The sequence below is a fragment of the Primulina huaijiensis genome, chromosome 15 (genome assembly GCF_012295235.1).
Source record: "Primulina huaijiensis isolate GDHJ02 chromosome 15, ASM1229523v2, whole genome shotgun sequence".
Taxonomy (NCBI): domain Eukaryota; kingdom Viridiplantae; phylum Streptophyta; class Magnoliopsida; order Lamiales; family Gesneriaceae; genus Primulina; species Primulina huaijiensis.
Window position 1 is genome coordinate 18,677,036 of NC_133320.1, and position 27,602 is coordinate 18,704,637.

Genomic DNA, 27,602 nt, shown 5'->3' on the forward strand with positions numbered 1-27,602 from the left:
TTAAAAGCCCCAAAAACCAAAACCAGATGCCCTAATTTCATTTTTATATCTCATAGGCACAAATTTGATATCTTAAGGTTTGGTTTCACCCAAAATCAGATGACCTAATTTTGTTGCTACTTCTTTCTCATCTAATCTGTAACATTTATTTCGGCTTCCTCTTTGTTGGTTCATTCATAATTTCTTCTTCTTGGATTCATAAAATCATGTATCAATATAGCTTTAGGATTTTGTTAATGAATGTGGTTGAATTTCTTGTTGAATAATTGTGCCTTTTCCTTCCCAATGTGATTTAGGTTTTGATCTTGAAAATGAGGTTCTTTAAAAATTATGTTTTTTTTTTAAAAAAAAAATTATTTGCAATAATTTAAGTAAAATTTTCTTAAAGTTAATGTCAATTTACTTATGTTTTCCCCCTTTTTTTATTTTTATTATTTTGTTTCAGGTTTTAGTTAAAAATTAATCTCCACCTTGTAATGGTGAGCCTTATTTTTTTTATTTGAGCAGTGAATTATTTGCACTTTGTGTCAAATGATTGTTAATACTTAATTGTCCAACTTTTAATAGGAAAAGACATTCATTGTTTTTGTTTGGCGCAAACCTGGAGTTTACGAGTGTTGGGAAGAAGTACATATTCAAGTCAACAAATTCAGTGGCGCTATCCACAATTCTAGAAGTGTTAATTCAGGTGGGTCGGGTCGGATCAGATCGGGTTAGTGCATAGTACTATTTAAAAATTGTTTGACCCGAAGCCGACCAGAATTCGATCCAACCTGAAAAAAATCTGATTAAACCGATCAACCCGACTAACTCGATTTTTTTAAAATTAAATAAAATTAAAAAAAATAATAATATTTTAATTTAAACACATAATAACAAAATCTCTATTATATATATGATTTAAATTTAAAAGTCTAATTGTAGAAAAATAAAGTATATTTATTAAATTAAATAAACAATTATTTAAAAAAAAAAATAATATACAAAATAAATATTAAATTATGAAAATTTATTATATAAATATACAATAAATATTTTTCAGACATACAATATATAAAAATGTGGACAATATTTATTAATTATATTTTTTAAAAAATTAAAATTTTCGTACCGACTCGACCCCATCATTTTTTTGGGTGAGCTATCGGGTCCAACCTGATCTGACCGGAACCCAAAAACCTCAAATTCAAACTTGATTTTTTTCGAGTTAAATCGTATCGAGTTAGTAATTCAGATCTGATTTTGACACAAGTACACAATTCTTACCATACTCAGGACGAGGCGATAAGAGATTTTAATTCATATATGGAGAAACAATCACATCAAACTGTTTCTTCTACGTCAAGTCCAACTAGTGTCACTACTGCAACTTGTAGTACAAAAAAACAAGCTTAATCTATCCGAAAATTTGATGAAGTTGAATATTGATTTACGGCTAAAACTAGAGAAAGAGTAGAACCACAAGCATGCGCCAAATGTCACGAGGCTAACCGAACAGATTAAAACAACAAATGGAGAAGGTAAAACAACAAGTGGAGGCTCGAAAATTTGGTGATGAGGAATAATGATATAACTAATTATCCACTGTTATGGATTTGGATTGAATGTGGCTGCAGTGACCATTTAGTGATTGTTTAAATTTTTTTTCTTGTATTTTGCTGATGATTAATATCTCTTAATGAATATTGACCTTTTCTTGTCTGTAATTCATTCTGAATCATTGGAAATGCTTGTTAACTAATTGACTAATGCAACATGATAAATGCCTCTGCAGAAAATGACATTGCATAAAGCAAAATGATCTATTCACTTTCTTAGCATTTTAGTTAACCAAAATGCAAAATTCAACAAGAATAAAAAAAAGAATGACCATTACAGAAACCAACAACAAGCATCAAATTCTAATTGTTTCTTTGTAGCAGCCAAAATCAAATTACAAATGCATAAAACTTCGGATTCATATATACTGTGAAGATATCATTTGACTCATTATATTAATCAAATGGCTAAGACTCTTTATGGCTAAATGGTGTGCATCCAACGGCTGTGACTTAATAGTCTTGAGGTCAACAGATTAAATTGGGTGTGAGTTGATTAAAGGGCAGTTGATGGACATAACAGATTAAGTCTTCTTCTTCTCTCGGCTGCTACAAGTGAAATTCTCTGAATACAGCACACTCTACACACTCTGATATTCATCCTTCTTCCATATAATTCTTGCGTTTAGAATTGCTCAATAGAAGTAAAGAAAAAAACCGAATATTATATACAAGTCTGATATAAACGTATAGATTTGTATTGTGAGAGCTCGGTGGTGTGTGGTTTTGTGAGAGTTGTAATCGCTTGTATCTTGTTCAATTTAGTGGGTGTTCCCAGAATCTTGGATGTAGGATTGATCTCAATCCGAACCAAGTAAATGTGTGTCGCTTATTTTTCTCTACTTTCTTTCCCCGATCTTGCGTGAGTGTTTCATTTGACCTCAACAAACTGGTATCAGAGCCAGGTTCATTGCCCTACTCTTGGATCTTGACTGAAAGAGGAAGCTGTTGAATTGACTGCTCGATCGAAGCTTTGTGTTGATTTCTTGTGGATAGTCTACTGGCCAGGGGCAAATCTTCAATATGTCAACATCAAGATTCGAGGTGGAGAAATTCGATGGTAGGAACGACTTTAACTTGTGGAAGGAGAAAATGATTGCACACCTGGGAAACTTAAGGCTGGATGAGGCCCTAAATGGTGAATCAAAAATGCCCGACACAATACAAAACAAAGCCGAGATCCTCAAGAAAGCAAGAAATACAATTGTTCTGAGTCTGAGCGATCAAATCCTCAGAAAAGTGGTGAAAGAAAAGTCTGCTTGTGAGATGTGGACCAAACTAGAGCAACTATATATGACAAAAGTACTTCCTAACAGAATCTATCTGAAACAACGATTCTATGGATTCAAGATAGAAGAAAATAAGTCCAGAGATGAAAACATCGATGAATTCACTAAGTTACTCTCTGATCTTGAAAACATAGAAGTAACGATTGATGAAGAAGATCAGGCCATTTTCTTGTTAAACTCCTTGCCGAAGCAGTACGATCAATTGAGAGATACTTTGAAGTATGGAAGAGATACTCTTACTCTTGAAGAAGTCACAGGTGCTGCCTACTCGAAGGAGTTGGATCTCAGGGCTCCAGGAAAACAATACAAATCACCTGGTGAAGGCTTAAATGTAAGAGGCAGATTAGTTGAAAGAAGAAGCTATGGGAACAAACAAAGACCTCAAACCAGATCGAGATCAAGAACCAAGAGGACCTGCTGGACCTGTAAGAAAGAAGGTCATTTCAGGAGAAATTGCCCTCAAAGAAAGGCCAATCAAAGGACTGATCTAAGTCTAGGAACCGAAGAAGTAAATGTACTCCAAGGATATCAAGATGCTGAGGTTCTAACCATATCGACTGATGATCCAAAAGAACAATGGATCATGGATTCAGGGTGCACCTATCACATGTCTCCTAGAAGAGATTGGTTCTTTGACTTCGAGGAACTAGATTCTGGACAAGTACTAATGGGGAACAATCAATCATCCAAAGTTCATGGTGTTGGCTCAGTGAAGCATAAAATGTGGGATGGATCAGTGAAAGTAATCACTGAAGTTCGATTCATTCCTGACCTAAAGAGGAACCTAATCTCTTTAGGCACCATGGATCAAAAGGGCTTTAGTTACAAGGCTCAAGATGGTGTACTGACAGTTGCAAAAGGATCCCTGGTAATCATGAAAGGAATCCTGAAACAAGGACTGTATGTTTTGCAAGGAAACACCATCACTTCAGAAACAAATGTCATAGCACCTGCCAAGGATTTAACAGCCTTGTGGCACAAGAGACTCGGGCATATGAGTCTAAAAAGACTTCATGAACTGAGCAAGCAAGGTTTTCTAAATCCAAGACAGATCAGCAATCTGGAATTTTGTGAGAGCTGCGCGTTAGGAAAGGCTCATAGGCTGAAGTTTAACACAACAACTCACAATACAAAATCAACCCTCGACTACATCCACTCTGATCTATGGGGCTCACCTAAGGTACCACCCTCACTCTCTGAATCTCAGTATTTTATCTCTTTAATTGATGATTATTCTAGAAAAGTGTGGATTTATTTTCTGAAAATCAAGGCTGAAGCGTTTGATAAATTTGTTGAATGGAAAACCTTGATTGAAAATCAAATAGGGAATAAAATAAAGAGACTAAGAACTGATAATGGGCTAGAATTCTGTAATCAGCAATTTGATAATTTGTGTGCAAAATCTGGAATTGCTAGACATCGAACATGCACATACACGCCACAACAAAATGGTGTGGCAGAACGCATGAATAGGACTATCATGGGCAAAGTAAGATGCATGTTAAATGAGAGTGGTTTATCAAACAAGTTTTGGGCCGAAGCTGCTTCAACATCTTGCTACTTAATAAATAGGTCTCCATCTTCTGCCATAGAGTTCCTTGTTCCCGAGATGAAATGGTCTACTGTATAACCTGAGTATGAACACATCAGAACCTTTGGATGCATAGTATATGTTCATGTCAACCAAGGTAAACTAAACCCAAGAGCTAAAAAAGGAATTTTCCTTGGATATCCTAGTGGAGCTAAAGGTTACAAGGTATGGCTATTGGATGAACATAAATGTGTGATTAGCAGAGATGTAATTTTTAATTAAAATGAGTTTTATAAAACTAATATGAGTATTCCAGAAAATTCCAGCTCTAAACAAGCTGAGCAAGACTTTCAAAACCAGGTGAACTCTCAAAACTTGGATGGAAACTCTCAAGCAGAACCTGCAGGTAGCCAAGATTCTGGTGGAGGTATTGATTCTTGGCCTAAAAACATCCATGACATATGTCAGAGTCATGATCAACTAGATCCTCACATCAATGATCAAGAAGTTCAGGGTGATGAGGAAGCTCAGAGTGATAGTGATAATATTCAAGGACTAGACGGCTATGTTCTGTCAAGAGACCGAATTAGAAGGCAGATAAGAGTGCCACCAAGGTTTGCAAATGCAGATTTCATTGCATTTGCCTTGAATGTGGCTGATTTACTTGAACTTGAGGAACCAACTAGCTATAACGAAGCAAAAATTAGCAAGGACTGGCTAAAGTGGAAGAAAGCCATGAATGAAGAGATCGAGTCATTGGATAAAAATCGCACCTGGATCCTAGTTGATAGACCAATAGGAAAAAGGGTCATTGGTTGTAAGTGGGTATTCAAAAGAAAACCAGGGATTCCAGGGGCAGAAGCAGCTAGATTTAAGGCCATATTAGTGGCAAAATGATTCTCCCAAGTCGAAGGCGTGGACTATTACGAAGTTTTCTCACCTGTAGTGAAACACATCTCAATCAGAATCTTACTGTCAATCACTGCCACGTTTGACTTGGAATTAGAGCAATTGGATGTCAAGACCGCATTCTTACATGGCAAATTAGAAGAGGAGATTCTAATGACACAACTCGAGGGCTTTGTACAACAAGCTGAGGCTGGAAAAGTCTGCTTATTACATAAATCACTTTATGGACTCAAGCAATCTCCTCAGCAATGGTATAGACGGTTCGATGATTTTATACAGAACCAAGGCTTCAAGAGATCAAAATATGATAGCTGTGTTTACTACTCCAGATTTCAGGATAAGTCATACATATATCTACTAATCTATGTAGATGACATGCTTATTGTCTGTAAGGACTTGAAGCAAATACATAGGTTAAAGTACCTACTCAATTCTGAATTTGAGATGAAGGATCTTGGGCCAGCCAAGCGCATTTTAGGTATGGATATTATCAGGAACAGACTTCTAAGAATCCCGTGCTTATTTCAAGAAAGATATATCAGAAAGTTATTGGATATTTTCGGTATGAAAGACGCTAAGAGTGTTAGCACTCCTATTGGTGCACACTTCAAGCTAAAAGCTGTCAAGGAGGAAGACACTGAATTAGAATATGCTCACATGAAGGATGTACCATACTCAAATGCTGTAGGAAGCATTATGTTCTCTATGGTATCAACCAGACCAGATATCACATATGGTTTGGGTTTGATTAGCAGGTTTATGAGCAAGCCAAGTTGGAAACATTGGCAGGCGGTGAAGTGGTTGCTAATATATTTAAAGGAGACCAAGAAGTTGAAATTGGTTTACTCTAGATCTCAACAATCAACCTGTGAAGTCATAGGATATTGTGACTCTGATTATGCTGCTGATCTTGATAAAAAAAGGTCTCTGTTCGGGTATGTTTTTACGGTTGGAGGAAATGTTGTAAGCTGGAAATCAAGTTTACATCATGTAATAGCCTTGTCAACAATCGAAGCAGAATATATCTCACTTACGGAAGCTGTAAAGGAAGCCTTGTGGATTAAAGGCTTTGTTAATGAATTAGGATATCAACAGAACTCTGCTACGGTTTTCTGTGATTCACAAAAGTGCGATCCATCTTTCTAAGAATACGGTATTTCATGAAAGGACTAAGCACATTGATGTGAGACTACACTTTGTGAGGGAAATCATATCAAGGGAACTAGTAAGTATCAAGAAGATCAACACAAAGGTTAACCCTGCGGATATGTTAACAAAAGTTATCCCAGTCAATAAACTTAAGGATGCATTGCGCCTGCTCAATATGGAGGAATGACTGTCGGGTCTTGAACCTGGGAACATGGTTTTGGAACCACTGAAATGAGCCAAATAGTTGGAGAATTGTGAATATTTTATTTGACTCATTATATTAATCAAATGGCTAAGACTCTTTATGGCTAAATGGTGTGCATCCAACAGCTGTGACTTAATAGTCTTGAGGTCAACAGATTAAATTGGGTATGAGTTGGTTAAAGGGCGGTTGACGGACATAACAAATTAAGTCTTTTTCTTCCCTCGGCTGCTACAAGTGAAATTCTCTGAATATAACATAATCTACACACTCTAATATTCATCTTTCTTCCATATAATTGTTGCGTTTAGAATTGCTCAATAGAAGTAAAGAAAAAAACCGAACATGATATACAAGTCTGATATAAACGTATATATTTGTATTGTGAGAGCTCGGTGGTGGTGTGGTTCTGTGAGAGTTGTAATTGCTTGTATCTTGTTCAATTTAGTGATTTCATTGGGGTGTTCCCAGGACCTTGGATGTAGGATTGATCTCAATCCGAACCAAGTAAATGCGTGTCGCTTATTTTTCTCTACTTTCTTTCCCCGATCTTGCGTGAGTGTTTCATTTAACCTCAACATATACCACCAAAAAGTATCATTGCAAACATAATACCCTCAAAATGAACAAAAGCATTCACTACTACAAAAACGGCAAACGACAACGGATTTTATCCATTGTCGTAGCCATTTAAAAACTGTTGTAACTGAGGGTGTTGTTGAAAGTCCGTTCAATGACAACGGTTTTTATCCGTTGTGGTAGATCAAATTTGCGACGGTTTTTAAAACCGTCGCAAATAAAAATAGCGACGATCGTTACTTCTACCCGTCGCTAATTTTAAATTAGCGACGGTTACATAAACCGTCGCTACTTAAATCAGCGACGGTTATATAAACCGTCGCTAATTTAAAATTAGTGACGGTAGCAATCACGACCGTCGCTAATTTTAGCGACGGACATCTTTCAAGAGTTCCGTCGCTAATTTGTTTCGAAAAATAAAAAAAATACTTTTAATAATTTAATAAATCTAAAAAGAAACTAATAATCCGAACTAAAATCGTGTAAAAGAAAAAAATTTAAGTGTTGTGAAGTAGTAAAATCGTGTAAAAGAGAAAAATTTTAAGTGTTATAAAGTGGTTGGAAAAATTTTGCGTGTTGTGTGAAAGTGATAAAATTGTGTAAGATAAAAAAATTTTAAGTGTTGTGTGAAGTGATGAAATGGTGTAAGAGAGAAAAATTTTAAGTGTTATGAAGTGGTGAAAAAAATTTTAAGTGTTGTGTGAAGTGATAAAATGGTGTAAAAGAGAAAAATTTTAAGTGTTGTGAAGTATGTGGAGGAAAATGGAACGAAAATGGAGATATTTATAGACAGTTTGCGATGGATTTTGGAGCGACGGTAAATGATAAACCGTCGCATATTTTTATTTGACAACGGTTTGGATTTAAACGATCGCTAAAATTAGCGACGGTTTCAAAACAATGTCGCTAAATTTAGCGACGGTTAATTCAAAACCGTCGCTAATTTAAACGTAGCGACGGTTTGAAAATAACCGTCGCTAAATATTGCAACGTTTTCCAAAACCGTTGTTGTTTGTCAAAAAAATCACGCTAACATTAGCGACGGTTATTTTAGAACCGTCGCGAATTTAAACGTAGCGACGGTTTTGACAAACCGTCGCTAAAATTAGCGACGGTTTTTGAATTAACTATCGCTAAATATTGCAACGTTTTCCAAAATCGTTGTTGTTTGTCCAAAAAAACACGCTAAAAAACTGTCGCTAATTTAAACGTAGCAACAGTTTTAACAAACCGTCGCTAAAATTAGCGACGGTTTGTGAATTAACCGTCGCTAAATATTGTAACGTTTTCCAAAACCGTTGTTGTTTGTCCCAAAATACACGCTAATCGACAACAGTTCATAGAACCGTTGTCGTTGACCAAAAAAAACGCTCAAAGTGATCCCAAAAGCCGTTGTCTTTGCCCTCCAAAAGACAACGGTTTTCGATAAAACTGTTATTAAAAAACATACGACAACGGTTTTTGTGAAAAACCGTTGTCGTATGTGCGTTGTTGTATGCAGAATTTCTTGTAGTGATTATCCCCACAAAATTCCAATTGTTTCTTTGTAGTACCCACAAAATCATTTCTTGTTGATAAATTCTTGAGATAGATTAATGATCGAGTTTTTCTTGCACTGTAAATCTCCAATAAAAATAAAATAAAATGTTATGTTCAAATGAATCGCAAGTGCACAAGTCAAAATATAATATAGTATACAAAGTATGAGTATCGTTCTCATAGAGATTCATTAGAAAAATTTACCTTAAGTACAATTCTTTAGTTAATTAAAACGATAATTGAATTAATTATCAACTAAATTAATATTGAAATAACAAAATAAAACAAGCACAATATAAATAATATAAACTAAAATACTCAATAAAAAATTATTAGGATCTCGGTTCATCTACCCCGAATCTTCTCTAATGACTGAATTTCAATTATTAAGCTATGATTTTGACGAGATTATCTAATATATCGATATACTATGTCGAACTATATTAATCTAATTAACAAAATGTAGTAATTAACCAAATATCCTTGTGTTATCACTACAAGAAAAATCGTATTTAACAACACATCAAAGATAACAGTTTTAACAAAAACCGTTGTCTTTTTACTTTTAACAACGGTTTTAACAAAAACCGTTGTCGTAACCTAAAAAAATCCGCTCAAAGACAACAGTTTCTTTAAAACTCTTGTCTTTGATATATCTACGACAACGGTTTTTAAAAATCGTTGTCTATGAGCGTTTTTTTTTTGGGCTACGACAACGGTTTTTAAACTGTTTTCTATTAGCGTTTTTCTTCAAGCTATGACAACGGTTTGTAACAAACCGTTGTCTTTCAACTAGTTTTTCTACAAATTTTGTTGTCAATATTAGATTTTGCGACGGTTTAAGTAAAATTTATCGCTAAAATTAGCGACGGTTACACTATATCGTCGTTAATTTAAATATTGCGACGGGTTAAGTATACCCGTCGCTAAAATTAGCGACGGTTTTAAGAAAAACTGTCGCCGATGTAGATATAACGACGAATTTACGAGAACAGTCGCTAAATTTAGCGACGGTTTTTGTATTACCGTCGCTAAATTTAGCGACCGTTTCGGTAAACCGTCGTCGATCTATAATTAGCGACAGTTTATATTTAACCGTCGCTATATTTAGCGAAGGTTTATTGTAACCGTTGCTAAATAAAGCGACAGTTCTTGTAAAAACGTCGCTAATTTTAAATCGGCGACAGTTAAAAAAATAACCGTCGCTAATTGCGACAGTTTAAGTCAAAACCGTCGCAAACTGTCTATAAATACCCCCACCCTCAGTCTATTTTCTACCATACCACTTCACAACACTTAAAATTTTTCTCCCTTACACAATTTTAGTTTCGTTTTTATCTTTATATTTTAATAAATTTTTAAAATCAAGAATATAGTATTTTCGACAGTAAATCAAGAATATAATCAACATTGTTAGTTTTTTTCGTATATTTATTAAAATATTAAAAGTGAAATTTTTTTTATTTTACTGAAAAAAAATAGCGACGGAAAGCATAAAAAACCGTCGCTAATATTAGCGACGAAATTTAAAAAATATCGTCGCTAATTTAGCGACGGTGTGTAAAACCGTCGCTATTTAGCGACTATTTTAATTACGACCGTCGCTAATTTTAGCGACGGTTAACGATGATTGCCGTCGCAAATTAATTTGTAACTACCACAACAATCCAAAACCGTTGTCTTTTAGCTAATTCTTTAACCACAGGACTTTTAACAACGGTTTTATATACCTACGACAACGGTTTTTCACCGTCATCTTTAGACGTCTACGACAACGGTTTTTCACCGTTGTCTTTGAGCACACCCTTTAACCACAGGGCTTCTAACAACGGTTTTAAAAGGCCTAGAACAACGGGGAAAAACCGTTGTCGTAGGCCTTTTTTCTTGTAGTGTATACAATGTCGAACTATATTAATCTAATTAACAAAATGTCATTGTGTTATTTAACAATTGCAATCACATCAATATATAATGGAATCCCCTATCTTTTGCTTTTCGGTCTAAGAATATCAACATGTATCCAACTTCATATGCTTATGCAAGTTGTAGATCCATGAATTATATTATCATATCATGTAATAAAATCCCCTCTCGGTCTTAATTATAGTCTATAAAATCACTTCAAAGTAGATCATTCTTCAAATATGCAATCAAAACAATAACATAATGAAAAATGCTTAAAAACCAAAAATCGATCTTCAAAAATAATTTCATGCTTCAACAACAAGGGTGTCCTAAACTAATGGAGTAATCAAGATCAATGGACATGTCTCTATCATAAATTTGTGTTTTTCATCGGCAAAATGTCATCATCCCATTATTCTGAACTAGTCTTTACATGATCATACACAATTAAATGATGGGGTTTTTTTATGACAATAAATAAATAAAGGAAAAGAACTACCCCTCTCCATGTTAAAGTTGCGTGCATTGTCCTCAATTCACTAGATGACATACTGGAGACAAAACTAATTAAACACAAACAACTAAATGCAAGAATACAGAATGTAAAAAAACCAAAGAAAAAACTCCCTGATTGATTGTAAAGCAATGGGTTTAATTTGAGTACTGCAGATAAACATCAATCTTCTTATGTTGTACGAATTTCTTAGGCCACACATATTCCATTTCATCCAATGTGCATACCTTGCACAAAAATTTAAGAATTTAAGCAAGACCAACTCACAAATAAACAAGAACTCATTGCAAAAACTAAAATTAAAATAAATAAAACGGAAATAACACGCTTGGGTTGCCTCCCAAGTAGCGCATGATTTTTAGTCGCCAGCTTGACACTCAGAAACACTCATCAAAGAGTTGTTAACACTCAAAATAAGTGTCATATTACACCATGTATTCTTATGATATCATGTTTGTCATGTATGATCAGTCTACCAATTTTTCTGATAAAGTAGGTAAGATAGTTGTAAGAAATGTGGCTTGTATCTGAAGATGACTTTACTCAACCGTTTATATATGTACTTCGATATGGTGAACGATCAAGTAATCCTTATGCTACAGACTTGAACGCTTGAGCGGTTGAATAGATCAAGTACGCTGCTGATGATAAAGCGGATGGATCGCTTTGCATCTCTAGATCGGTTGAATGAATTTTTCTGAATCTTCGGTGTGTGGTCGAGTACCTGTAATACATTACAAAAGCATCTTGGTATAATATAATAAGTTATTGTTTGTTATCACCAAAACTAAGGGATCTGATAGTTGCACATGTTAATATTAAAATATTATGTTTCATACACCAGTAATATTTATATATTATCATATATATTTAGTATGTGTATATATATATTGCAATTAAAAAGAAAGAAAAAAAAGAACATCCTTAGAGTTGGCAGTTGGGATGGAGAAAAAGTGCGAAAGGCACGAGAGAGGGAGAAGAACGATAAATGGGGTTGTAAGAAACAAGGTGACGAGGCTTATGATAACCCTCATAATCGTCACGTCGTTTTTCATTGTTCAGTCCCTTTCTCTGAAACTCATTTGCCATTTGCTTCTCCTCCTCCTCCTCATCCTCATAATATTAATTATTAATAAATCATTCGCTTCCATGTACCTCTCCTTTTTTAAATCCCATTTTAAGCTCACCCTTTAATTCTTGATACAAGTATAATATATCAACAAAGATTTTATCAAGTTAACTTATTTAATTTCTTACACTTATAAAGAGGATAAAGAAATAGCCAAATTCAAAGACAAGAAGACCGATGTGGATGATAGGGTGCAACGATAGCGGAGATCAGCTCCGTAGCGTTCAAGATTCATTTAACGTCCAGAAATTCCGACCTTTCATGCCGATAACCGCCTCCGCCACCACCTGGGCGACTCCCAACCATGGGACCGATCATTTTCTTGCCTTAAACCATCATTTTGGCAAGTCTTTATAGTTCTTCTCACATATATATGTGGTCTGAATCTAATATAATATAATCAACCCTGGGTTTCATGGGAGTCTTGCCCCCAAGAGAATACAAAAAGCTAAAGTTTTAGAGCAGGATTTTTAAAAAGGACTAGGTTCTTGAGCTAATTCGTACCCATTAACCATTTGACTTTCTTCTTTTCTTGATTTTATTGCATATTAGTTTCTGCAGCAATGGATGAACAAAACAAGAGAGAATTCAGTACACAACAAGTCGTGGTCAGCTCCCGTTGGAACCCGACTCCCGAGCAGCTCCAAGCCCTTGAAGAATTGTATAGCCGAGGCGTTCGAACCCCATCCGCCGAGCAAATCCAGCACATCACAGCGCAGCTCCGTCTATACGGCAAGATTGAGGGCAAGAACGTGTTCTACTGGTTCCAGAATCACAAGGCCAGAGAACGCCAAAAACGACGACGCCAACACGACGATCAAGAATCTAATAACGTGAATCAAATACCCAAGTCAGAAAGGAAGAAACAATCATCATCAGGTACTGATTGAAGGGTTACAACTAATATAATAATTTAAAAGCATAGATTAATAGCTCCATATATCCGTATGTTTTTGTATACTTTCGACTCGTGTAAATGCATGAAATTTACTAAAGAAAAAACCGTGTGGTTTCTATATAGCAACACACGATTCTCCTTTCACTGTCAGATTTGTTTTCTATTGTAGTATTCGTCACGGAAAGCTGTATTGATAGTTGATCTTGCGATGCATAATGTTTTCGTATTTATAAGTTGTATTCTATTTTGTTTTTCTTTCTGTCGACTCTTCCTCACAGGGGAAAATGGGACAGTATTTGAAGTTGAACAGATTTATAAGAAGCTGGCATCTCCCAAAAAATCTAGCACCACAATTGCACAGGTTTGTTTTTTTCCTCCGACTGTCCTTTTAATTCAGAAATATACATATAATTTGTTCTACGCAAGATCCCCTTTCGTTTATCCTATTTTCAGACTTTAACTATATATTATCTCATGATTAGCCAATGATTACTTGTATTTCAAAGATCCTCATGATACCTTCTCACATAAAATATATGTAAAAAATTCATGTGTTTTAGAGCGAGTTCAGATCATCAAGAATATATCTTCCGATCCCCAGCTTGAATTAAAAAATTAAAATTAAAATTTTATGTATAGTTTTTCTGACAATTCAAGTTTTAGTCCCCCTGAGTCCATTAAAGTCGCTTCGTTTTCCGGGACCATCTTTGATGCACATGGGGAGAAGTCATAACCTTTTGGTTTGATGAAAGTAGCCTGAAAGCTGCATATGTGGGTGTTTTTCTGGCTAGGAAACATTTTAGGGTTTAAGAAACTTTAATCATGGGCACTTGTCATGTTATTGTTATGTTCTGCTCAATTCCTCTGTGTCTTGCTATTTTTTTCTCTTTTCACCTACATTTGCATGGAAATATATAGATTATGTTCTCAGTCACTTGTCAAAAGGAAAAAAAAGGGAGAAGTTAGATATTTCCTATCGACGGTAAGTTATATTTTCGGTCTTATAACTTGTATGTTTTGGTCATGTTGTCGATCAATTAATTGTCTTAATTAGTCCATGAATTTGTACTTTTCTTTCAAAATTAGTCATTTTTCACCCGATCGGTAATGTGTCATCATTAATTTCTGGTGTCACATCATCATATTTCGGGAAAAAATTCAATTGTGTGGACTAAGATAAAAAAATGACCGACAACATAAAAAATAAATGAAAAACATGCAAAATACGCTACAAAAATATAAATTTTTTCTTCTATTCAATGTTCAAAATGATTGACATACGTTTCCGCAGCTGCAAGTATTTTCTATTCAATAAAACCCGTAGCTTGTATTTGCTTATTTTACCGGAAAATTTGTTGGTATATAAGTGTCGAAGCATTATTTTCCATGGATGGACTTTTTCTAATTAGAAAAGAAAGATTCATGCCCTTTTTCTAAAAGCTACGTAAGTTACTATATTTACTTCTAAGTTGTGAGATTTGGCAACTTAATTAGAGTAGGTCTCTTGTGATCCGGTCTCACGAATCATTATTTGTGAGACGGGTCAATCCTACCGATATTCACAATAAAAAGTAATACTCTTAGCATAAAAAGTAATATTTTTTCATGGATAACCCAAATAAGATATCATTCTCACAAAATACGACCCGTGAGATCGTCCTTCTCACACAAGTTTTTGTCCTTCATTATTATACCTTCTCTGCTTAAATTTTTTTGCGCTAATATTTAAGATGACCTAGGAACATAAGATATATATTACATTATATTATGTGAATAACGCTAAGGTGACAATTCTATATGATGAAACTATATATATATATATATATATATATATATATATATTCAGTATTTATTGCATGGAATTTAAATATGATTGTTTTTTTATTAGAAAAGTATGCCAACACAAGGGGCAGAAGGTAGTAAAGCAGATGGATGGGTACAGTTCAATGAGGAGACAGAACTGGAAGAAGAGAGGAGAATTCCCAGTAATTGGCAAATGTTGCATTTGTCCCCTTCTTCTCCATCTCCCAACAACCTAATTAACTATTCTTTCTCGTCATCTGCCACTGTGCACATTCACCCATTAAAGCATCAGCAGTTTCAAAGTCTGGACCATTGCGGCGGAGGAGGCGCCGGTGGTGACTGTGTGGAGGAGCAGGCCACTCTGCAGTTGTTCCCTGCTCGAAGCGGCTGCCGGAGGCCATGCGAGGAGGATGATCGATCCATTGTAGTAAACTACACCAGTACTGCTACTAATGTTGCTCCTGATCATTATCAATTTTTTGAGTTTCTTCCATTGAAGAAATGATTATTTTTTTGGGTTAAAATAATGCTTGCTTTTGATCATTTACGTATAAATAATAAATGTAGCGGTGACTTGAATGATACGATGGTTTTGTGCTTTGGTTTTGTGCTTCTTGATGAAAAGTGGGAAACTGTCATTTTTTGTTTGTTTTCCAGACAAAAGATTAATGTATATGTGTTTACCTCGGATTTGGATCCTGTGGCTGAAAACACATCACATGGTGCTGTGCTCTTTTTACACGAGATGATCAGCTGATCATCTCATTTCGTCTGACAATTTTTCAAATTTATCTGACATTGTGTGAGGTCCATCAGATGGTCAACTGATCATCTCGTGTAAAAAATGCACATCACCATGTTCTGTGTTTTCAGTCACAGCAGAGGATCCAAATCTGTTTACCTCGTATATAATTATAATATCTTTTTACCATAAATTCAAATTTTAAACAGATACCAATATAATCTTGTTCAGACAAATAAATGAGATATATAATAAACTACCTTCATCAACTAACCAAACGACTCATATGTACGTTAGTAAGGACAGATGGTTCTTTGTTTGACTGTGAAGGGCGGGTTGATCTCTCACGTCACTTTCTGATATTATTTGCCATGAATTATTGCAAGGAATTAGTTTTTTTAAAAAAAAAAACATATGAGATATATAATAGTGAGATTAATAGCTTTTATAATTAATTGTTTATTAAAAAAAATAAAGGGTTATATTTATCAACACATTTAAAGATATAATCATCCGGGGAGGGATATTTAGTGCAACAGCAAGTGATCGAGATNTATATATATATATATATATACTTTCGTATGATCAAATTCAGTAATCGATTATATTTGAAGAAACCCTAAAGTTGTAGTTGATATATTTAATAATAAATTAAATTAGAAGATTGAAATTAAATTGAGAAAGAGCAACCGGCAATGAAATAAATACTCAACATTGTATTTGCAGAAGGAATAAATGAGGGAGCGATGGGGTCATCCCCGGCCTGCCATGGAAAATGACAATACCAAACACTTCAAAGAAAATAAAGGCAGGCAAAAGGAGCAGCAGTACCTCAATTTTCCACTTCTACAAAACAAATCTAACGTATGATATTCCCCCCTCTTTTCAAATCATCACCTCATCATTCCTCTTTTCAAAGATTCATTGAACATTCACAGTGAACACAAATGTAAGTACATGAGGTGACATATATCTATTAGATGTAATAAAATTGTACATCCAATAGATAGACGACACCTCAGTGGTGCAGTGTGTGTCTCTACGATTTTGGTCATCTATATTGTCAAATTTCAGTCGTGGTCCGTTATCTTTGTTATGTTAGCAATTTTAGTCATTTTTTGATGTGGTGCTAATGTTGCATTTATGCGATGTATACGTTTTGACATAACGTTGTGTGTATCAGCACTTCTAATGAAAAATGATTAAAACTGTGAAAAATTGAAAGATACATGACTGAAAATGAAATTAGATAACATAAATGATCAAATTGCAAAGAAACAAATATACGAGGCCAAAAGTACATTTTTCCCATCATAGTATTATAGACTATATGAGACTTGTGGATGTTGATTTGGGAACTAACTCTTTGCTCTAATTATATTGTAGTGTTTCGAACGAGCCGATTTGAGCAGAAGTATAGAGAGCACTTGGAAGCTAGTCTCGACTTACCTTGGGGGAAATTGATAAATTTGTCATATAATTTTGTCTTTTTTTGTTTTTGGTATGACATCTTTGTCACTTTTGATTTGCGCCTGATATTTTTCCGTTATTCAGACATTTGATCATTTTTTTAATCTAATTTCCACAACAATTGCTGAAGTGATATTTTTCCTCGATGACATGCAAATTTTGAAATGTAAGTTTGGTCGCATAACGTATAATAAGGAATTTAACATGCACATCAACTTTTATTGGAGGGAAAGTGATTACCTCTTCCCTCCCATATCAATTGAAATTTATGTAGAGGGAGAAATAAATCTCTATTTTTCTCTAAAAAAAATTCTCAATTTTCTGAGAAGAAAAATTATTTTACAAGAAATACTGATTCGAGTTACGTCTGATCTTCATCTACCACCACCTAAATATGATATTCAATCTTTAAACCTTACTGGTCTCTAAATTTTGTGTTTTTCCCTCCCATATGCATCAAATTTATTCTTTAATCATTTTTGCATCGAATTCTTTTTTGTTATGTTGTAATTCCTTTTCGTTTGTTCTTTCATGTAATATTCTTTTTTATGTATACGTAGATCCAATAAATTGCTCTTGAATGTGGTTGTACCAAGCGGCCACAAAACACTACATAAGACTTGACAAGAGCTAGAAATTGTTGATGTTTTGAGTTGCCAAAAGAGTAGGTATATAAGCAAAAGTATGTGCATCAGTACACAATAACCACAAACAATCTTTTACGACATATAATTGATATTTGCAATAATACTTTTCTAAGATCAATTTCACATGAGGAAAGAACTTGGAAAACATAGCAGATAATACATATTTCTCATTACATTTTCAACAAAACACCAAAATAAATCAATGTCATAAGATCCTCGAGGTATTACTCTAACATTGCATTTTTATCTTTTGGGTTGCACATTGTTAGGATCGAGTTAAAATTTAGAGAGGTTGAATAAATTCTTTTATTTATTTTTTTTTTTGAAAAGTTTTCGACATTACAATGAAACTTCTAGCATAGCCCGATAAGCCAATACATTTTTATCTTACAAAACACCAATACATTCATTCTGATAAATTCTCCAATAACACAAATAGAAAAAAAAATGAAAATCGACCATGATTCAGCAATTAAGAACTTCGAATTTCGATTCTCCTTTTCAGTTTCTTTCTTGTAAACTTCGAGCACTACCAGTTTCCATTTCATGTCAGGAATTGTAGTTATTGAGCTGCACCACATTGGCGGATCTTCCCATGCAAAAAAAATCACACTCGCCACTCTGTCATAGCAAGTAACATGTTTCATCAAATAACTCAGTACAAGACTATAAAAATCAAAGTATGAGAAGGTTGTAAAATCGAATAATTATATTGAAAATTAAGACACCCACCCTCCAAATTCGTGAGGCGTGAAACCTACGTCTTTGATTATCACTTGTCCAAGAAACCATCAATTATGCTCTTTTTACACATTTACATAACAACATTCCTCCTTCGGAAACAGATGACATTGTAATCTCGTGTAAAATAACTCATCTTATTCTTAGAAATTTAGGCATAGTTTGGTACACATGATATGATAAACATGTGATATATAATATAAGGTAAGTTAAGGATATATAAGATGTAGGATATTATATTTAATGTTTGGTATGATTTTAATAAGAGTAATTAAATTTATATATTTGATTATAATGACAAAATTAACCTTAATTATCATAATAAATTTTATAATTTCAAAGTTGTTGCTTGAGTTCATATTTCTTATCTGTTCATGCGCCGACAGTGCTTGCATAATTTATTTATTTTTACCTAATTTTATATATTATATAATATGATAATCGAGCCCTTGATTTTGTGAGTCAAGTCAAATATCAATTTTTAAGGTTAATCGAGTGATAATATTAATTTTATTGAGATTTATAAAAATCATTTATATAATTATCTCGAGTTCATTTATATAATTATCATATTATATAATATATAAAAATAAAATAAAAATATTTATTTGATGGGACGGTGAAATGAGAGAACGATATGGTTTACGATTTTTATATATTGAGGGCAATTAAGTCATTTGTGGTGTTTTTTATCATTAGATTAAAATTATCACATGTCATAAAAGGGGTACATTATCTTTGTATAAAACTATTTATCACGAGCTCATGATATTATCATGGGCTTTCTAAAAAGGTATCAAACTTGGGATAAGGAGGATTATTTATCAATCTCTCTCTTATCCCATGTACCAAACTATACTTTAGAGATTTGTTGAAAGAAAATTAGATATTTACTTCTTATAATAAAAGTGATGCCGATGGATATGATGAGAGGGAAGATGCGATGTTTATGTTAAATTCCATGGTACGTGTGATGTGACAAAAACCATAATTCAAAGTTTGCATGTGACTAAAGAAAAATATCAATTTAGCAACCTAAGTGAAAATTGGGTAAAAAAAATCAAATGTCTAAATAATTGGAAAATACCGAACGTAAATCAAACATGACAAAGATACCGAACTAAAAACCAAAAATTACAAACTTAGAAAACCAATTTTTCCAAAAGTATTATGACAATTCTCATATGTTATAATTTTTTTTTACGTAAATAAGTTGTATCTAGAATCATAAATCATTTCCTTTAGTTCGAGATACAGTTATGTCCCCACTCATAAATTAGTTTTGAATATATTAAATAGTTTTATCATCAATAATAATCACGACAGCCACCTTGTCATTTCGAGATTATCGGAGATTTATAATTCATTAGAAAATTGGACGTTAAGCATTTACAAGTTTTGTATACTTATCGAATGAGCCCTTAAATGATTTCATGTAAATATCTAGCTTTTAAAATGTTCACTAACAATTGATTATTTGATGATGCACTTTCTTTTTTGTTGATCTTTGATAATTTAGTTCGATTTGGAACCTAGCTTTTTAGCATTAATTCAAATAATTATATATATGACGTCAAATAATTTCTCAAACTTAATTTCTCAACCGCAACATGCGCGACTTTTTAATCCGCTATCTTTGCAACAATGTCTGAAGTCTTGTGATTTCTAAAGCCTGTCGGCTTTTTAACAAGTCGAGGCCTAGCATCCAGTCCTCTAATTAGCTGTAAGGCTAGGCGACAGAGATAAGATTTGTCAACAGTTTAAATTCTCAACTATGAATCGAGTTGTTTCACTGAACTTTGATTTGAACTATTTCAACATTATGAGTCTAAACAGAAATTAAATTCTTTATTTTGGTACGGTATCTATATATATCGTTTTATACCAAAAAATACCTTATATTTTTAAAAAATTACCTTTATTATTTAAAAATATTATATATTTTTTAATTTATATATATTATTTCGATATTTCGGTATATATCGAAAATTTCAAATTTCATATCGTTACCGTACCATACCAAAAAATTCGGTATGCCAAAAATTTCCACCCCCATTTAGGCCCAAGAATAAGGTAATAAGAGTGTTGGGCTTATAGCAGGCTTTAACCCAATAGAGTTGGGCTTTTTGCACAACAAAATTAACTCTCCCGTCTCAAAATAAAAATAAAAAATCATCAAACTATTTTTTTAAGAAATCAAACATATCGATGGTTAAAAATAGCTAATTGGTATAAAACGTAAAAATTTTCTCTCTATTTTTGTGAATCTTAATTTATATCATTTCACGTATTCACTTCAAATATATTAAGCTAACGATTCAAAACGTATTCCCTAATTATATAACACTTCCCAATTATTTTAGGGGTTTTTTTTTAAAAAAAAAAATACATTTGAGGAAATCATTTTCTTAAAAAAAATAGTTTACCAAAATTATTTTATAAATTTCCCCTTAAATATACCAGTTCTTTATTAAAATGAATCAGTCAAGCGTTAAGAGTTACTTGATGTGAAATATTTTTCGAAATTTAAGGGCCGATTCGTTATTATTAATCGCAAATACTTCTTCTACTCGAAGAACCAAATAATTTAATTTAAAAAAATTTATTCAATAAATAAGGATTGCTTAATGGTTATGGTGTTGCCCAAAATAAGGTGAATATATCATGCACGCGATACAAATGATCGGTAGCTCTATGTTCTTGAACCATGCACAAGTGATTTCACTCCGATAATCATTCAACCAACACATAGTAGCTTGCACGCACACACAGATAAAGAATGTTAGAAGGCATGCTGTATGCATGACGATTTTTCGAAGAAAATTTCTCCGACGTTCAAGTTAAGGATCAGAAAATATGGATAAAAGGGAATGAATATAACTTAACGGCAAGAAATAACAACAATATACCAGTTTTATTCAATAGATAGTTTTAGGAATGAAATTGGTTTAAATATTTTATGTAACCTAGCTTTTAAAAAAAAAAAGTTAGAAGTAATTTTATTTGTTTGCCCAATAATTAAAAATTGAATTAAACATATTTTTTTCTTTAATAGATAATTGTGGATTCATGGTCGAGCATTTATATAATTAAATTATCATATAATACACCACATAATCAATCTATATGTGTTAGAGTAGGTGTTCAATATATGGCTTAAGCTTTATTGACTCTTAAGTAAAAATAATTTTCATTTTAATAATATTTTATGAGTATATCCAATTATGATATTTATTTTATTTATATACTCATGCAAGCTGTATATATTAAGTCATGGAATATATTAAACGTCATGTTTCATTGACATAGAAATGTTCATTCATACAAATGAGTGATCATTTGATGATGTACTGAACAATCCTCTCTTTAACTGTTTAAGTGGTTATCAATTATCAAGTTGAATAGTCTATTGCTATATATGATCATACCTCATTAGTTATTTGACCCGGGACAATGTGAAGGCTCTACGTACTAGCATACACTTTAATCTGTTTTACCGACTCTATTGAGGACCATCAGGTGGAGAGGTTAAGTGTAGTTTCGAAATACGTAGGAGTCAATGCATTATAGTTGGGGATTCAACGCTCGCCTACAAGTGAATATATCCTATGTGATCTGATGAATTAATAGTACAAAGAATCTTTTGTCAGAACAAGAAATATACTTTTCAATTCCATAATTAAAATATCCACCAAATCACAATCATATCCATCAATGTAATGCTAGTGAAATTTTAAAATGAAAATAAATACTGATAAAATCCTTTTACCTACAAAGTCCCATTTATATCTTTCCTACCACACTATATTCCATATGGTTCTTTGTCAAAATAAATTACCTATATAAGTTATTTAATAATAAATTTCATATCTCAATTGGACTCCAAAAATTTTCACGACGTTAATTTATATACATTTGTATATATATAAATATAAAATTGTTGTGAAAAAGTAAAAATTTACGGTAAAAAGTAAAAATCTCAAACTCTTAAAATTATCACACTACACACTTTATAATAATTTTCTCTCAACTCAATTGTGATTTTCTTCACAAATGAGAGATCTATTTATAGAAAATTTTTACAAATAATCCAAAAATAAAATACATCATTACCTACATCATCACACACGAATTTTCAATATTCAACACCTAATTTTCAACATCCAACATTCACATTTTCAACACAAATATTTTTCACATTTTAAATAATTTTTCAACACTCCCCCTTGTGATGATGATCATAATGATTGTATACATTACGTGTTTTTATACTGCCTCGTTAAAAACCTTACTAGGAAAAACCCATTGGGATAAAAACCATAGTAAGGGAAAAAGAGTGCAGTCACGTAAACTCCCCCTCATGTTGACACGAACAATTCTTCACAAATTTCGTAGATTGCGCATCCCAATATTATATATGTGCTTTCTGAATATTGTCGTAGGAAGTGCCTTTGTGAAGAGATCTGATGAGTTTTCACTTGATTGAATGTGACGAACATCCATACATTTATTCTTCTCAAGCTCCTTGGTGAATGCGAAGAACTTAGGAGGAATATGTTTAGTTATGTCGCTTTTTATGTATCCTTCTTTCATTTGAGCAACACATGCAGCATTATCTTCATATAGTATCACAGGCTTCTCGTCGAATGATAATCCGCATGAGATTTGGATATGTTGAGTCATTGATTTTAACCACACACATTCACGGCTTGCTTCATGTAGTGCAATAATCTCGGCATGATTTGATGAAGTTGTTACAAGTGTTTGTTTCTGTGAACGCCAAGAAATTGCAGTGCCTCCACGAGTAAATACATATCGAGTTTGAGAACGTGTCTTGTGTGGATCAGATAAGTATCCAGCATCGGCATAACCAATTATACTTGGATTAGCATATTTTGAATACAAAAGTCTCAAGTCTGTCGTTCCTCGTAGATAACGGAATATATGTTTAATTCCGTTCCAATGTCTCTTTGTTGGCTATGTACTAAATCTTGCCAATAAATTTACGGCAAAAGATATATCAGGCCTTGTACAATTTGTAAGATACATAAGGGCACCGATAGCACTTAGATATGGTACTTCTGGACCAAGAATATCTTCATCATCTTCACATGGACGGAATGGATCCTTTTCTATGTTTAATGATCTAACAACCATTGGAGTACTTAAAGGATTTGATTTGTCCATATTAAAACGTTTAAGGATCTTTTCTGTATAATTTGTCTGGTGAACAATTATTCCACATTCTTTTTGTTCAATTTGTAAACCCAGACAATACTTGGTTTTTCCAAGATCCTTCATTTCAAATTCTTCTTTCAAGTATGACACAACTTCTTGAATTTCCTTATTTGTTCCAATGATGCTTAAATCATCAACATATACAGCAATAATTACGCATCCGGATGTTGTTTTCTTAATGAAAACACAAGGGCATATTGAATTATTTACATATCCCTTTTTCATCAAGTGATCACTTAGCCTATTATACCACATTCTGCCGGATTGCTTCAACCCATATAATGATCTTAGTAATTTCACAGAATAACATTCTCTGGGTTTTGAACTTTGTGCTTCAGGCATCTTAAATCCTTCAGGGATTTTCATATATATATATTACTATCAAGTGATCCATATAAGTAGGCTGTAACAACATCCATAAGACGCATTTCTAAATTTTCAGATACTGTCAAGCTAATCAAATACCGAAACGTAATTGCATCCATCACATGAGAATACGTTTCTTCATAATCAATTCCAGGCCTTTGAGAAAAACCTTGTGCAACAAGTCGAGCTTTATATCTTACTATTTCATTTTTCTCATTTCGCTTTCGAATAAAAACCCATTTGTATCCAACAGGTTTTACACCTTCAGGTGTAAGGACTATAGGTCCAAAAACATTACGTTTATTTAGCGAATCCAATTCAACCTGGATGGCATCTTTCCATTTTATCCAATCCTGTCGATTTTTACATTCACCAAAAGATTTGGGTTCATGATCTTCATTATCATTTATGATGTCGATTGCCACATTATAAGAAAATATATAATCAATTTCTTCTATATCTTTTCGGTTCCATATTTTTTCAGTATTAATATAATTGATAGAGATTTCATGATTCTCGTCAGTTTGTGGTTCTGACAGAACATTTTCATCATCATGTGTTTCTTCAGGAACATCATTCTCTATTTTGTAATCATCATGTGTTTCTTCAGGAACATCATTCTCTATTTTGTGATCATTGTGTTTCTCTATGAATTTTCTTTTTCGAGGATTTTTATCCTTGGAACCAACTGGCCTTCCACGCTTCAGGCGTTTAATGACATCATGACTATCTTCAATTTGTTTCTTCGGAATTTCAATTCGAGCAGGGGCATTTGTAGCATGTATATATGATTTAGTTACTCCTTTTGTGTCTGCAAATGCATCTGGTATTTGATTTGCTATTCTTTGCAAGTGCACAATTTGTTGTACATCTTTTTCACATTGTTTTGTTCTTGGATCCAGATGTAACAATGATGATACATACCATGTAATTTCTTTTTCGGTATGTTTCTGTTCTCCCCCTAACATTGGGAAGATTTCCTCATTAAAATGACAATCAGCAAAACGTGCTGTGAACACGTCGCCTGTCTGAGGTTCAAGATATCGAATGATCGATGGACTATCATAACCGATATAAATTTCAATCTTTCTTTGAGGTCTCATTTTCTTTCGTTGCGGTGGTGCAATAGACACATACACCATACATCCAAAAATTCTCAGATGAGAAATGTCTGGTTCTTTACCAAATGCAAGCTGCAATGGGGAGTATTTATGATATGCACTTGGTCTAATGCGAACTAATGAAGTAGCATGTAAAATTGCATGTCCCCATATAGAAATAGGGAGCTTTGTTTTCATAATCATTGGTCTAGCAATCATTTGCAGACGTTTAATCAATGATTCAGCCAATCCATTTTGAGTAGGTACATGAGCAACAGGATGCTCAACAATGATGCCCATAGACATACAATAATCATTGAAAGTCTGGGAAGTAAATTCACCAGCATTATCAAGTCTAATTTTCTTGATTGTATAATCGGGAAATTGATTCCTCAATTTTATTATTTGAGCAAGTAATCTTGCAAATGCAACATTTCGAGTTGACAATAAACATACAGGTGACCATCTACTGGAGGCATCAATCAATACCATAAAGTATCTTAATGGTCCACATGGTGGATGGATTGGTCCACAAATATCACCCTGAATACGTTCAAGAAACATTGGTGATTCAGTTTGGATTTTGGCTGGTGATGGTCTTATAATAAGTTTTCCAAGAGAACATGCTTTACATTGAAACTTATTATTCTGAAAGATCTTCTGGTCTTTCAACGGATGACCATGTGTATTTTCTATAATTCTTCGCATCATTGTTGAACCAGGATGTCCTAATCGATCATGTCAGTTGGTTAATATTGAAGAATTATCAATTACCATGTTTGATTCAATGGGACGTATATGTGTATAATGCAATCCAGTAGGGAGCATTGGTAGTTTTTCAATCACATATTTCTTTCCTGATTTATATGTGGTAAGACACATATATTTCTCATTCCCTTCATTCATTGTTTGAGTATCATACCCATGAGAATATATATCATTAAAACTCAACAAATTTCTTTTCGATTGTGGTGAATATAAAGCATCATTGATCAAAAATTTTGTACCATTAGGTAACAAAAATTGTGCTTTACCACATCCTTTAATCAAGTCTACAGGACCTGATATTGTATTCACCGTTGTTTTTGTTGGTTTTAGTTCCAAGAAATATCTTTTATCTCGGAGGATAGTGTGCGTTGTACCACTATCGGGTATGCAAACTTCAGCTTTGCTCATAGCATTTTCCATATTTGAACTTCAAAAAATATGCAATGAAAAAAAATTAATGACAATACATATTTAAATATAACACATATCATAATTGTACAATAAAACATTATCATATAAATACATGAAAAATAAATTATTGTACATTTATATTCTACCACTATATTGTTCATTTTCAGAGAAATCATTGAGAAAATCTGCAGCATCAATATTGTTCATTTCTATCCCACCAACATATTGATCATTTCCAGAGAAATCATTCATAAAATCAGCAGCATCAAAATGAGTTGAATCACTCAAACGGTCACTTCGCTCAGTGAAGTTGGTCTCCTTTTCTTTCCCCTCTATTGATTCTTTATAAAGTTTGCAAAGATGCTCAGGGGCTCGACAAATACGAGACCAATGTCCTGGAGTGCCGCATCTGAAACAGGAACTTTCAAATCTTTTCGAGTGATTTTCATTAACACACATGTTTTCTTGATGCCTTTTCTGTGGATGGTTTGGGACGTTATTTTGAGATGAGTTATAGAAATAACTATCTCGATTATTTTCAAAACCACGGCCGCGTCCATGACCACGATCACTTCCTCGTCCACATCCACGACCTCGACCTCGACCAAAACCTTGTCTTTGAATTTGATTTTGGTTTCCAGGTTTAAATTCATTTTTACTTACAGCATTTACTTCTGGAAATGCTGTTGATCCAGTGGGTCGGGACTGATGATTTCTCATTAATAGCTCGTTGTTCTTTTCCGCCACAAGAAGACAGGCGATGAGTTCAGAATATCTCGCAAATCCACGCACTCTATATTGTTGCTGTAGTGTTATATTTGATGCGTGAAACGTGGAAAATGTTTTTTCAAGCATTTCCGATTCTGTAACCTCATGTCCACAAAATTTTAACTGCGAGATTATTCTATACATCGCTGAATTGTAATCACTGACTTTTTTAAAGTCTTGGAATCTTAACATATTCCATTCATCACGGGCGGTCGGAAGTATAACTTCCCTTATATGTTCAAATCTCTCTTTTAATCCTTTCCACAGAGCCATGGGATCTTTTTCGATGAGATATTCACATTTTAA

At 33.4% G+C, this 27,602-nt stretch overlaps 1 protein-coding gene across 2 annotated transcripts; it reads left to right on the top strand.

Moving 5' to 3' along the window:
• The first annotated feature begins 12,111 nt into the window (after positions 1-12,111).
• LOC140958418 (uncharacterized) lies at positions 12,112-15,686 on the top strand. 2 transcript variants are annotated; one of them, XM_073415856.1, is made up of 3 exons: positions 12,112-13,223; positions 13,521-13,603; positions 15,131-15,686. In XM_073415856.1, exons 1-3 carry the CDS (start codon positions 12,908-12,910, stop codon positions 15,548-15,550), a joined length of 819 nt encoding a protein of 272 aa, XP_073271957.1. In that variant the 5' UTR covers positions 12,112-12,907; the 3' UTR covers positions 15,551-15,686. The 2 variants fall into 2 exon arrangements, with proteins under 2 accessions (XP_073271957.1, XP_073271958.1); XM_073415857.1 differs by having other exon boundaries at positions 12,908-13,223; positions 13,536-13,603.
• Positions 15,687-27,602: the final 11,916 nt, after the last annotated feature.

What these genes read in the sequence shown, in the direction of transcription:
- LOC140958418 (XM_073415856.1), top strand. Translation starts at nt 12,908, where the DNA reads ATGGATGAACAAAACAAGAGAGAATTCAGTACACAACAAGTCGTGGTC. An exon ending in GAAGAAACAATCATCATCAG is followed by an intron (nt 13,224 to 13,520) that starts GTACTGATTGAA and finishes TCTTCCTCACAG; the next exon opens with GGGAAAATGGGACAGTATTT. An exon ending in CTAGCACCACAATTGCACAG is followed by an intron (nt 13,604 to 15,130) that starts GTTTGTTTTTTT and finishes TTTTTTTATTAG; the next exon opens with AAAAGTATGCCAACACAAGG.